General features: G+C 37.2%; 1 protein-coding gene across 3 annotated transcripts in view; it reads right to left on the bottom strand.

Moving 5' to 3' along the window:
• The window catches only part of ANKRD12 (ankyrin repeat domain 12), a 59,433-nt gene that overhangs the window by 18,099 nt on the left and 26,721 nt on the right, over positions 1-14,613 (bottom strand). For all 3 annotated transcript variants that reach the window (XM_084225246.1, XM_084225245.1, XM_084225247.1), the window contains 4 exons: positions 7,877-8,023; positions 6,641-6,841; positions 3,280-3,422; positions 1,580-1,727 (listed from right to left, as the gene is read on the bottom strand). In XM_084225246.1, the coding sequence (XP_084081372.1) occupies positions 1,580-1,727; positions 3,280-3,422; positions 6,641-6,841; positions 7,877-8,023 (639 nt within the window). The remainder of the gene's footprint in view (positions 1-1,579; positions 1,728-3,279; positions 3,423-6,640; positions 6,842-7,876; positions 8,024-14,613) is intronic.

Here is a 14,613-nt window from a genome sequence, read left to right as displayed (position 1 = left end):
AGGACAGAGATTCTACAGCCTCCCTCGACAACCTGTGCCACTGCTTGGTCATCCTCACAGTGAAAAAAAATTTCCTGCTGTTCAGAGGGAACTTCCTGTGTTTCACTGTGTACCCACTGCCTCTGGTCCTGTCACTGTGCACAAGTGACAACAGCCCAGCTCTGTCGTCTTCGCAACCTCCCCTCAGGTATTTTTATGCATCAACAGGATACCCCATAGCCTTTGCTTTTCCAGACTCTTTGCCATGTTCCTGGCCCTTCCCTGGACTCTCTCCATGGTTCAATGTCTCTCCTGTACTGGGGAGCCCAGAACTGGACCCAGCACTGCAGCTGTGGGCTCACCAGTGCTGAGCAGAGGGGGAGGATCACCTCCCTCAACCAGCTGGCAACATTCCTCCTACTGCAGCCTGGGACACCACTGGCCTTCTTTGCAACAAGGGCACTTTGCTGGCTCATTATCAACTTGGTGGCCACCAGGACGCCCAGGGCCATTTCTGCAAAGCTGCTTTTCCAGCTGGTCAGATCCCAACCTGCACTGCTGCTTGAATGTTTGTTCCTCCCCAGCTGCAGGACTTTGCACCTGCCCTTGCTGAACTACATGAGATTCCCACAAGCCCATTTCTCCAACACAGTAAGATTCCTCTGGATGGCAGCACAACTCTCTGATGCACCACTCACTCCTCAGAATCCCCAGTTCCGTGTCATTAGGAAACTTCCTGATGGAACACTCTGCGCCAACCATTAATGAAGGTGTTAAACAGGAGTAGACACAGTACTGATCCAAAGTACAGAGGCAGTTACTGGTCTCCAAATAAACTTTGTGCCACTAATCACCACCATTCTGGCCTAGATGTTCAGCCAGTTTTCAATCCACCTCATTTCTTTTACCTAAAAGATTCTGAATTGTTGAATATTCTGTGAAAGCCAAATGAAAAGTTCCGGTCTGGCACTCAAGTAAGTTATTCATGATCAAGAATCTTTTGCTTCTGAGGAGGCAACAATTCTTTCTCCAAGAAAGTGCTCCAAGAGGTGTTACATACTCCTCAATCTGCAGAAACACAGGAGGGACCAAGAACTACTGCCTCCACTTCAGCAATTTACTTACCTGGTCTCACCCACTGCCAGGAACTTTTCTACACTGAGTAACTATGTTACACCCATGTGAAACACTGACTCCTGATTAATCTACTAAAGATGGGAAGTATGTGACTTTGGGGATATTTTTCACCATGAAACAAACCATCTCAGAAAGACACTGTATCATAACAAATACAGTATTTTCCTCTATATCTTTTCTGGTAAAATCATCGTTCTGATATTGAGTTGATCTGCAAAGTGGGAACGGCTTATTAAAGACAGAGAGAAAAGTAAAAAAAAGAAAAAAATCAGAATACACATTTCAGATAATTCAATTGAGAAATTTAACAAACTACCTCTAAAAATATAAGTGAAAGACAACTGTAGCAATATCAATTGTTACCTGCAGCAAGCCTTAATAGCTAACACTATACAAAAGATTAAGGCCACTTAAACTTAGGTGAAAAGATGCGTTAACTAGGCAATTAAATAGCTACTTTTACCTGAGCAACTGTCCTCATCATCAGAGATGGGCACCTCTCTTTTCAATAGCATTTCCAATTCTTCAGTTTCAGCAACATCAACAGGTCTTTCCCCGTGCTTATTGGCTTGAAATGGATTTCCACCATGTCGAAGCAACAGCTTCACAATCTGCAGCATTAAATCAATTAACTTTGAGGTTATCCAAAACATGTTACTTGACCAGCATAAAAATCCTCTGTTGCACACAAAATGTGAGTAACACGATATGCAATCCTAAGTCCTATCCATGATACTGAGACTGGAAAGAAAGACTTCAGCGACTAAAATGCAAAGTCCAGGTAGTGTATAGAGTCTGCTCTGTAAAGGAGGTGAAGGGGAAGACTAGAGACAGCTGCCCTCTGTTACACAGCATCATTATAAAAGAAAGAAACAGGGGCGTTTGTTCTTGCTCTTCAAGCATTTCTTCACACATGTTATCTGGTTCCCCACCTACCATGCTCTTTACTCCTCTGCACTTGATTCACCCTCTTGCTCCAAATTTTATTCCACTTCAATAAGGAACAGATAAACTTTAACAAATCACAGTACTACTGGTTTCCCCAGCAGTTCCAAAAAGCCCTGAGAGAGATCCAAGTATCTTACTGAAGGAACAAAGCACTCCACCTGCAACTACATGCAATAAATCAAAATCATTAACTTCTCCATCATCAAAGGCAACCATTTGTTAATATTACAGTGAATCCAAGCCACTGCATTAGCAGTGTCCAGTATTAGTTACTTTTTTTTCCTATATATAAAGAATGCAAAAATTCAGCAGACAGTGATACCTTAACAGGAAGCTTCAGAATTATTCTGGTACATAATGTCAGTGAGATGGCCACAGGCATCTGTACTGATACCAGATAAGCAAGAGGTCCCATTCTCTATGAAAGCTTGATCTAAAGACTCAAGACCTTTGTTTACACATCTATAAAAAGCAGTTATTAAACAGCTAATAAAAAAATTCCCAAAAGACTATGATAATTAATTTTTCTAGCTTTTCCAGAAAAACCTTTCAAACTGAACATATTGTTTGCAAGGTGTACTTGATTTAAGGATGTACTCTAGCTTTATACAACAGATCACATACACAGTAATGAAATAAAGGAGATATAAAGGGAAAGCAGTGTAATTTCTGCATCTTATTTGTAGAAAGCAAGAACAAAATTGAAAGTTAATATGAAGTACCAACAGAGCTCCATTATCCTCTCCACAAAGTGCTGATTAGTAAATTAACAAATAATATGAATATAGATATAAATACACCAATTCCCTCCTTCAATGACATTAAAATATTTAGAAAGAAATACAGGATATATACTTTCAAATATTTATAAACATATATGTACAGTACACACGAATCCACAGTATACTTTAAGGAGACATTTTTCTTTTGAGAATTCTATACAGTAAGTTTCTTTTAAAAAGTCACTTAAGTGCCTTATTTACTAAGAAAGTAAAGATGAAACTTATAAATATTTAAGAAAACAGATACTAGTAGAAAATATCTGGCAATAGAAGTCAGATGAAACAATCAGAACAACTTTAAGATGCTCCCAAAACAGCAGAAGTAGAACTACAAGACCATATGACTGCAATGAGGACAGTTAGGATTTGTTCTGACGCGTCAGCATTTCAAACCACATATTTATCCCCTTCCCAACTCTCCCAGAACACTCACGTTTCTATGTCCACTGCTAGCAGAATCATGAAGTGGGGTATCATCATCCAGACCCTGTGTGTTCACATCTGCTCCTGCTGCTATCAGAACTTTAGCAACATCGTAGTAACCAACATTACAAGCTTCATGCAGTGGTGTCCAACCTAGAGTGAAGAACGGTAGGTTTAAGACAAAGATCAAAGAGTTGGTTTTTCATTCCTGTGCTATAGCTCTCTATTGCCTCTGAACACTTCAAAGCACTCTCACACACAGTACTTGGCAGAACAGCAATGCCATCCGTCTGATGAACAACACACGCTTTATCAGCTTTAAACCTCACAGCAAATTCCAAGTTTTTCTGAGATTAAACTGAATGCTGGAATCACAAATCAAATAGTAGAAGACAAAATCTGGCACAAAATCCCCAGGCTAAATATGTAAGAGATTCTTTGACTAGTAAACATTTGAACACTGGTAAATACATACAAAAATAATATTATAATACATGAAAACCCTCTGAAAACCACACTATTGGAAATGCTAAGTGTAGCAAATTGCCATAACCAGTGCTCCTTTAGAGTTACTGAACATGTACTAGGAATCATTGACAACATTAGCAGCTAGATAACAAGCTTTTAATAAACAGTGGCAGAGAACTTATTCTGGTATTTCCCAGAACACCAGTCATTTTTTGCAATTTTGATTTCCTCAAGTTCAGTGCTCATTTTCTGTAGCAGAGTGTCAACTGAAGATGACAACCCACACATACTATATTCCTTACCTCAATTTCCTCTCCCCAGCTCGATGACTTCCACTTCATAGCTGACCTGAACTGCTGTTGATGCCTTCTCAAAGCCCAGTTCTGGGGAGGCATTCAACTTTTGTTTCCAACATAGCCAGTAAAAGAGTTTAATCACATGAGCTTTGCATCTAATCAGTAGCAGTCTTGTACATCCATGAAGTGGAAGTACAAGAAACCCCTAACTTATCTAATCCCTCAGTAACGGGATTTCTCACCTTCAGCCTTCACTCAACTTCCAAGCTGCCACTCATTTAAATTTTAAAAGCAGCTAAAAAAAAAAAAAAAAAAAAAAAAAAGGAAAAAAGCAAAAGGGGAAAAAAGAAAAAAGGTTCTAAGTTATTCTAAAGCAAAGCACTTCTTTCTGTTCTTCATACACTAAATTTCCTCTTCAATCATCACTTGGGTTACTCACTTCCAGCACTGTCTGGCTATCACCTCCATCTTTCCATTTTCTTGCCATTTGTCCTTTTCACACTCACCCAACATGATAACACTCATCTGCTCTCAGCCCTCTGATCCCTGTCTTTTATTCTCTGTGTTAATTACCTTCATAATTTATTTTTCTCCATATTGTACTGCTTTGCTTTTCCATCCTTTCACAATGTCCAGCCTGCCAACTCTAGTGCTGGCTTGCTGTCAGTATCTGTTTCCTTTACTCTTGTTCTCACATGGCAGTATCATTCTGGCAGATATCCCATGAGCAGGGTTACTTCCTCCATTACTAATTCATTTTCTGCTCCTTTAGTTCTGCCAAATCCTTAGCTAAAAACCCTCTAATTCTCTAGACTACACTGCATCCTAAATTCCTACTTTTCTCCACTCATGACTCACTGCTTCAATCCTCCCCCTCTTCTTGACTTCTCCCTCTGCACAGTATTTTCAAGTTCAGCCATCGCTGCTTCTCACTTTGGATCACCAATAAAAAAATATCTTACTTGATCCCAAACAACTCCTCCAGAATTTTGAACTAAATCTCCAACAACTTATATCCAACTGATTCTCAGAACCAGTTCTCAGTCATTGTCCTTTTCCTTTCATCTACCTTTAAAACAAAATATCTGCCCTAGGTCAGGCTGGGATGAAGCTGTGAAGTTAACTTCCTTCAGAGCTACCCATACAGTAATGTGCATTGTATTTGGGGGCTACACCAGTACTCACAGCATACTGGTGTTTTGGCTACTGCTGAACAGGGCTTGTGAAGTGTCATGGCTCTCTCCCTCCTCCTGCACTAGAGTTTGGGAGGGGACAAAGCCAGGACAACTACCCAAATGTGTATTCCATACCACAGGATGTCAGGCAATAAAAGCTCACTGAAAGGAGAGGGAAGGAGGGTAGTTTGTACATAATGGCATTTGTCTTTCTTTCCAAGCATCTGTTACACCTGCTGAGGCCCTGCTTCCTGGGAAGGGACTGAATATTTGCCTGACGATGGGAAGTAGTGAATGAATTCCTCTTCCTCCTTTGCTTGCACAGGCAGCTTTTGCTGTTATTAAATGGTGTTTAACACGACCCACAAGGGCTTTTTTTCTATCTTATTTTCTCCCCTACACCTTGTTGAAAAAGGGAAGTGAGAGAGCAGCTGGGTGGGCGTCTGGCAGCCTGCCAAGGTCAACCCACTACATCTCTTCTTCAAGTGTTTCTATTATTCTCCCTATAGGCCTGTCTTCCCCTGAACCTCCCCCTCCTTTTCTAAAATTGCTCTTGTCAACAAGTTCTCATAGCCCCTCTCAACTTCTTTGAAGATCTCATAGTGTTCTACTTCTGCTTGTCTTCTTCTCTTCCTCTACATGCCAGTCCTGGGCAGCTTCATGTTCAAATACAAATTCAGCTACCCTCTTCAAACCAAGAAATTACCATCTATTTCTTACCAAAAGTCAAGATTTCATTTCATCTCATTAATATCTTCTCTTGAAGTCAAGTTTGAGCTGACAACTAATTGTGCTATATAGTTCTTAGCTTCTTCCACAGGGGCCTGCTACCTCAACTCCTCCCAACCACTCCCACTGAGAACATAATTCAGACCCATTAACATAAGAATATTGTATATGTTACAACTTAACAAAGCTCATCAACCATTATGTAAATCACAGCAAATACTGACATATCAAAGCTCTCCTTAATCCAGCAGAACTAGATGACAAGTGCAACCACACCAGTCTCCTCTGCCTTGCTGCATATCAGTTTTTCCAGTGAAGACACTGCACATCACAGCACCATCACCTCCACCACTACTAAACTTTTCATCTCCTCACATAGCCCACAGTCTCACCATTTAACTCTGCCCAGCACAGTCCTACCAAGTTCAGCAAGAACACAGAATCTGTGTGCACAGATTCCTGTCAATACCTACTACACCAAGGCCCTGGACACAACTGAAACCTCTTGGCATTACAACATTGTTCTAATCATACACTATGTACTACAGTGCCCCAGTACTACCACTGCCACTAGAAATGAAAAACAATATCTATTAAGTTATACTTTTTCATTAGCATACAACACGAACTGAAAGGAAACCTCTGTTAACAACTTCAGTCTTACTTTGAATTTATACAGCTAGGAGTACTCATATTAACTTACCTGCAAAATCTTTTACATTAACATTTGCACCTAATCTGATTAGCTCCTTGACCTGTTTAACATCCCCCCGAATTGCTGCCATATGAAGAGGAGTTTCCCCTCGTTCGTTTCTCTTGTTAACTTTGTCTTTTTGTCTTGAAGAAGAAGTTGGAGTTTTCTTTTGTGTTGGTGTTGTTTGTAAGGAATGATTTAAGGTGGAATCTACAAAACAAGTTTTTAAATAGTCACTGTTAAATTAATTAAAGTGAGATGAAGCAAAAAGATTGTCAACACTTGCTTTCAAAGATCTTAATGACCAGTGAATAATTGTATTTAAATAAAAGACATTTCACCCTTCGCAGGCGTCAGCACAATGCTGATTTCCAACGTGAAAAAGGGCATTTTGCAAAATCTTACTATTTTAAGCAAGTTTCTAGGAAAGATGAAGTCTATCCAAACTATAAGGTTCACATACTCTGGTATAAATTCTCCTGAATCAAGACAAGGTGAGATCACACAGATCAGTATCTACCCTGCTTCCCCTTCCTCCAGCAAAATTCCACTATATTTTTATGTAGTGGGATGCCAGTTTAAAGAATTACAGTCTGTGCATCATACTACATACAAATCATCAGCTGTACCAACACAGCTGGACAGCTGGATAGTTCCTTAAGTTCCACAGCTGGGTGGACTGGACAGTTCCTTAAGGAAACCCAGCCATTTGCTTTTAAATAGCAATTGTGTAAAAACTTTACACCTGTAGAACACACACATACATAAAGATTTTTTAAAATGCAGCTAGACCAAGGACAAATGGTGAATTAAGAACAAGATGTCTCCCCTCTCCCATTAAATCAGAAGGAAATGGTCCCATTTCCTCCTAAATTAAAATCCTGCTCCAAAGTGAGAAAATTAGATAATACTTAAGCTTCAATAAAAATCAAAAAAGGAAAGTATTTCAGGCTTTAAATAATCCATATGGAATAGTGTCTGAGAGGCAAAAATAAACAAAGGAAGAAATTAAATTTTCAGTTTTTACAGCTATCCTAATGCAAAGCTTTTCACATAAATATAGCAGAACAAGAATTTTTTATCAGATTAATCATCCAAGTGAAATAAATTTTAACAGAAGTATGAATGATTTAAAATATTTGAAAATAATAAAAGATTGTTGAAAAACATCAGTGTTCTGAATATTCTCACTAGGACAGAATTAAACAGGCAGGAGGGAGAAAACTGTTAACTCTGTAAGATCACCTGGGCTGTTGTCTCTTGCTGTCATCTGCATGAGAAGTGCCATCTGTTTGCGCTCTGACAGAGGGTAACCAAAAAGAATGCTAACGGGTGCTGATTTCTTATTCCCAGCATCCTTCTTCATTTTCTTTTTCTCCGGACCTTCCTTCTCTAGAAATAGGAACATTTCAAGACTCAAACTGCAGTTCCATCAGTATATTTTTCTAGAAATAAAACCATCCTCTTAAGGCCTGTAAACTTGTGACTGGTGACAGGTAATGAAAAACAGAAATTGCACCTCTAACTTACTGCATTGCATTAGTGTTGGTTACCTGCTCTAATCATATTAGGATAGTAGGCTACTGAGATAAAGCACTTAAAGCTGTAAGCAGGATGACAAAAAAATTCTAACAGATGAAAAACCCAATTCATAGAAGGAATGCTGTGTATGTCAACTTCAATTCTCAGAGATTAAAGCCAAGAACTTAAAATTTCTGTAAAATCAGCTGGTCAGCTTTCAACATTGAATACAGATCTGAGACTATGCTCTCTCCTACTTCTCTCAAGACACCATGGTAAAAATTAGGAAAAGACTAGTTAATATTGGTATCTGCTAAGTAATTGGTTAAAAGATTGTTTCTCTCAAACTCATCCTGGTATTTTGTCTTAAAGCAATTTCTTTTCCAGAATTCATATCCTTCAAAAACATACAGATATTTTATATACATAACTTCTTTCCTTTTATCAATATTTATGGAAGCTGTTTAATATTTCATCTCCAAGTTTTAAACCAGGAGCTAAAATTACACATCTGAGTAAACACATCAAAAATAAAACAAAACAAAACTCCCACCAAAACCAAGAAACCCTATCATCTGCAAAAGAAGAAAACCTTAAAACAGAGGACTCCACTGAGGAAAACTTCACTGAACGTCTGCAGAGGTAAAAATTAGAATCTTAACTTCCTTTGAAGTTCCCAGTTATCTTTTAACTTTCTATAGTTCTGCCTTCTTTCTTGTACCTTTTTTTTGCCCTCAACTAATTTTGTGCCTTCCCAGCCTTCTCTACATCTCACTTTCTAGGCCTGATTACAGACACAAGCTCTAGTAAAGCAATGCTCTTGAGGCGCTGGAAGGCACATCAACAGTTCTTATCTTGAATTCCATACTGACCCATAAGAAATACATGATTTTATGGGCTAAACAATTGCCAGTGAAAGTATTTAAGAATGGAAAGCTACTGACCCAGGTATATATATTTTAAAAACCTCTATACATTTATCCATCATAAAAAGAAAACATGTAAAAAGGAAACAAGATCCCTTTTACAGAATCAAAATGATGGTTTTTTTACTCCTAAACTGCAGGCAACTCAGAGTCTTGAATATCTAAAAAATTAATTCAATATCCAAATCAGCACGATTTGTGTTGTGCCCTATTGGTAAAAACATCTGCATACAATAAACATCTCCTTAACAATAAAATTGTACTTTAAACTTTTCACTGCAAACATGCTGTTCTTTCTGCAAAGATAAAGTACAGCATACTCTTTACTGACTAATTTAATACTTCCATTGAAATAGCACATTTCAGATTGACCAGCATGATCAGCTATTTCTTAGCACATGCTATTTACTGCTCATGATTCTTTCCTTGAAAAATACACTTATTTTCATTCTGAATTATTCCTTACCATTCTATAGCTATTTTCAGCTCAAGAAAATAATGTATCAAAATAAATAAAATAATGTTTTTGATTATCTAAGTTTTACTCTTTTATACATTAGGATTGTCTGAGTTTTTTGGGTTTTGCTTTTTTTTTTAATCAGCACAATTTATTCCTGCCTCATGTTCAGTGCTCCATTTCAGCGGTAAATTATTCTTCTATTATGCTTTATCAACACAGCCTTTGCAAAGCATTGCTAGATCTTACCAATTAAAAGTACCAAATAAGAACACAACTGTTCTCACCAAGTCATACTGTAATTACGCACTTAGTGCTCAAAAGAAACACAATTTCATTAAAATGGATATTAGACTTCGTATATGTTGTCAGTTAATCTAAACAGTTTAATACACAAAAATCAATATGATCAACAACAAAGCTAAAAAAAGTCTCAAGATTATATAGCAGGTGCACCTGACAATCCCCCCAAGATCTCATGGATATGACCTGGTTCTAACAAGAGGGGTGGAAGAAAGCAAAAAAAAAAAAAAAAAACAAAAACCAAAAACCAACCAAAACCAAACAAAAAAAAAAACCCCAAACAAACAAAAACTCCAAAAATCAAACCAAACAAAACAACATCACCAACAAACAACAGGAGAAAGTGACTAGGGCATATAAAATAGAAAGTTTTATACATCAAAAAATAAATCAACGTTCCAAGAATACCACCACATAGCACACTATACATAAACAGGATGAGACCAACTTAACATTTATGAACTTCAACTTCTTAGCTATTCTTCATCTTAGGGTAACAGAAAACTTTCACCACTGTGAAAATTTCTACAACCTGAACAGCAACAACCTCCCTAATAAAGGAAAAGAATCAATTTAAGATATTAATTTTAGGTAGAATTTAATGTATAAAACTGACTATGAAATGCAATCAGTTGCTTTGGGGTTTTTTTGTTGTTTTGGCTTTTTTTTACATTTTTTATACTTTGTTTTCAGATTCTATGGAATACAAATATCTTCTATTACTTTCACATTCTCATCACTTTCTGATGTTCTTCAGCAGTTAGAAATGAACTTATGTTCATTAGAAATAGAAAATAAGATATTTTTTCACTTTTTATTAAAAAAATAAAAACTAGAACTCTTCCAGTGTCTTCACGTTCAACACCTTTATTAAATAAACTTCATAATACACAGCCACACCCCTCTGGACTATATCTCTTTAAGATTTTCCCTTGGCAACACAAGCTTTCCAATGAACACTAAGAAAAATTATTTTGAAACACTCAAGTTATGTGGAACAGGAATTCAGGAGCATCTGAGTACTTATTTGCACAACGGCTCAATGAAATCCACTCACAACACCTAAAATGTACTGGCAAAAGGAACATCAGTGACACATGTGATTGTTTTAGGATAATTTACACATGACAGATTTTGTCCCAAGCCAGCCAATAATGTATCTGTTTTTTTTTGTTTGCTTGCTTTTTTTACCCCAATTGGATAAATTACTAATACCCACTCAAGTAATTTTTAATGTATTGGAAAATTAAACTACTAAGTAATGTAACAGGTGGATTTCTCAAAACAAATCATTCCAAACTAACAGAATTTTTCATTTGGTAAAATAATCTCCTCAGTGGATAAAGGAAATTAAGCAAAAAAAAAAAAAACAAACCAAAAAAACCCAAACAAAACCAAACCCCCAATTCAAACTTCCAGGCTCATCATACACTGTTTTTATGTAAAAGACTCCCCATATAGTCTAAATTGTAAAAATTAACAGGATCAAAAAATAGGACCATGCAAAATTAAAATATGAACTGCTTGAACTGAATGTTATGAAGTCATAAGATTGACTGATATACAACCAAAGAATAATATGTTCATTGCTAGGTCAAGACCACTTCTGCAGATGATGAAGTTCGGAGATAGAGTTTATGGAGCTCTGCGTGATCACTGCAACCTGACTGAAGTTACTTCCAAGTTACTTCCAAGAGAAACACATCATGACTGGCTGTGTTTCCTACTCTCAGGGAAAGAGAAAGCATAGAATGTGATGCAGAGACCACACAGTGCATTTAACAATGGAGAGATTTCAAGGTACTATTAAGATACCTAATTAATCAAGTTTATCACGTATTTATTTAATGAAAACAACACACAAAACCACCTCCACTTTCCTGCCTGTAGCCCAAACAACCGTCAAATGAAGTAGTTATAGTTGAACAATAGGCCCAAATCCAGCAAGCAGTGTGTGAACACTCCCTTCAACACTCCCACAAACCTCTTTAACTACAGAAAGCATCAGCACAGGAACTGTGTTACTGCGATGTACCCATGCAGCATGAAGAGGTCAGCTGTTTTGCTCTTCTGGATGACAACTAAATGCTAAAAGAAGTATGACTATGCCAGGTTTGGACTGCTTTAAAAACTGAAATTAAGGGGTCAGAAAACAAAACCAAGGTCCTGCTATAAACAGTAAATCTGGATAACATAATTTCCAAGAAAGATTAACAAATTACCACATTCAGTATAATCGTAACTCGTTGTTCCTGAATAATCAACTCTGCAGCAAGACTCTCTTTACAACTGAAACATTTTTAGAATCTGCAGTTATGTTTAATTATTATGAAAAATTCTAATTTCTCTCTTCAGACTAGTAAGGTGGAGAAAGCAAACAAATCTGACCTCTGCAAAATCAACACCTGTCCATTGTTCTTATTTCAATAACCACATCAGAGGTTACTTAAAACTAACCAGATTACTTAAATAAATTAAGAAAATGTAAGCAACTCTGTTTATGCAGTCTAAATAACTGACGGCTTTTCAATCAAATTATGGTTTTGAGTTTTGAGACTTAAAATTAGAGAATTTATTTTAAAATATATGAAAAATAATTCTGCTTTGATCATCCAATCCAGCAGTTTAAATCAAAGCTTGCATGTAGACTACTCCCTAAGATTTACTTATACATAGGTTAAAGCTATACTGAAGTATAAATAAATTTGCCTGCAGGATGTATACATTGTATTATTTTTTTGTGGTTGCTCTGACCAAGAATGGGGATGTCACAACAGAGCTCAGTTTCGGGAAGCCACCACAGCCAGGGGAGTGTCACAGCCCTGCACAACAGAAGAAACACAACAGGATGCTGCTGATAAAGACAGGGACAGAGTGTCCTTCCAGGTGCGTCCTGTTCCCAGGAGCCTCTTCAGAGGGCCACAGCTCTCCTGGAACTCACATTATCCTTCAGACCTGCACAGACTTGGCAGCTCCTGCAGCCTTCTCAACTGGCATTGCAGGACTGCCTTTATGCAAGGCTGCAATCTTCATGGGTATCAAATTGTTAAGAAAGTAACTAAAAGGCTCAATCTGAAAACACTGAATATGAATTTATTGCAGCATTTTCTTAAGGAAAAAAATATTCGATAAAGAAGTGGGCTATAATTGTTTTAGACTCTACAAACGCTGTTTGGTTTTAGTCTTGCCAAAACTGACTGGGTGTAAAATGTACTTTGTGTACAGTGTTGCAGAAATCAAATGAAAAAAACCATAAAACATTTCTGTGTTATGTCAACTTTCATTTTGGCTATCCATGTTCATTATCACTTACAATATTTAGACAAAATCTGAAACAAAACAAACAAACAAAAAAAAAGCCCACCAGAAAAAGGAGCAATTTTTACAAAAATCAGAAAAAAAAAAAAGAACAAAATTTTCATTTATAGAAAACCCTGGAACTAGAACCAAGAAACCTTTAATGATGTAACGTTCTAAAAATTAGGTATCACCATTCTTTGACTCATTTACATGCCTAAACAGGATGAAATCCAGTTGTTATGGAATTTCTACAATCAGCTAGCAACCCTATAATACATCTTGGGGATAAACCATTTATTAAACTATTAAACTAAAAATTTTTAAGTACCTCTAGCTACTTAACATTTAGGGTTTTTTAACTCAGACATATTTTTAAAGACCTTGAAGCTGATAGGAAGCTTTTCATTACCTTTTCTTTTTCCCCCTCTGTGTCCAATTACACTCTAATTTTCAAAAACTTACTTTTTTCCTTCTCAGCGTTTGCCATTCTCTGTACACAGCTATCAGGGAGACACTTCTGTCAGAGGTTACAGTTTAGCTCAGTGACAGCAAACCTTTTCCATGTATAATGCTAGGTTGGTGCCAGAAGCAGCGCTGCATTTCATGATCACTGATGTCAGTCCTAATCCATGTCAGTGACAAACCTGGCACCAGTGTAAGTGTCTAATTCCCAGTGGTCTAATCTAATTGGTTAGGCACAGAATCTGCATTACAGGAGCAGTTTTTCATCCTAGCAGTGCTCCTGCTCTGAAGTTTCTGGAAGGTTTATGTACCAAGTTTCCCACCTGCAAAAGGGCAGTTGCTCTAGCCTCCATACCTTAGCAGAAATTAAATGTTGACCAAGCTGTGGTGTTTGCTAGCATAGTTAAGAGCCACGTGCCTTCCACTTTTGTGTTAAATATTTCTTGCCCCTACTTGAACTGTCTATTTCACCTCCCTGCTACAACTTCTGACAAAAAAAAATTATAGTGTGAGCACTGTCTTTCTGAGCATGTCTAAGCATCTGAAGTAAATAATCTTGTCTGTGGCAACTGTAACAATAGATGCTATAGCAAAAAACCCACAAAAAGTTCTGCTACTTTACAAGATGCTTGGGACAATAACTTATTTAAAGTTGATGGGGGCGGGGAGACAGGACAAAAGATTTTCAACAGAGAAAACTTCCAATAAATATTTAATGTTACATCTAAATACATTTACTTCCATTATGAAAAAAAATTTATGGTCTAATATCAAGCAGAAAATTTAATAAAGCAGGTGCTGGGAGCATACTTCTAATTTAGACATGGTCTTTTCAAAATCAAATGGTACCGCAAATAGTGCAAGAATGCTGTAAAACCTCTGGGAACAGAACTAAAGCCAAGAGCATTGTTTGTAATGTGACTATTTCAAATATGGATTTCATACTACTGTCTCTTTATAGTAATGAAAATATGTATGTATTATCAAGGAGTCAAATCTGCATGAAATCAACC

The sequence above is a fragment of the Fringilla coelebs genome (assembly GCF_963513975.1).
Source record: "Fringilla coelebs genome assembly, chromosome: 1".
Classification (NCBI taxonomy): domain Eukaryota; kingdom Metazoa; phylum Chordata; class Aves; order Passeriformes; family Fringillidae; genus Fringilla; species Fringilla coelebs.
Note: the sequence above shows the minus strand (reverse complement) of the source record. Positions and strands in the feature narration are given on the sequence as shown.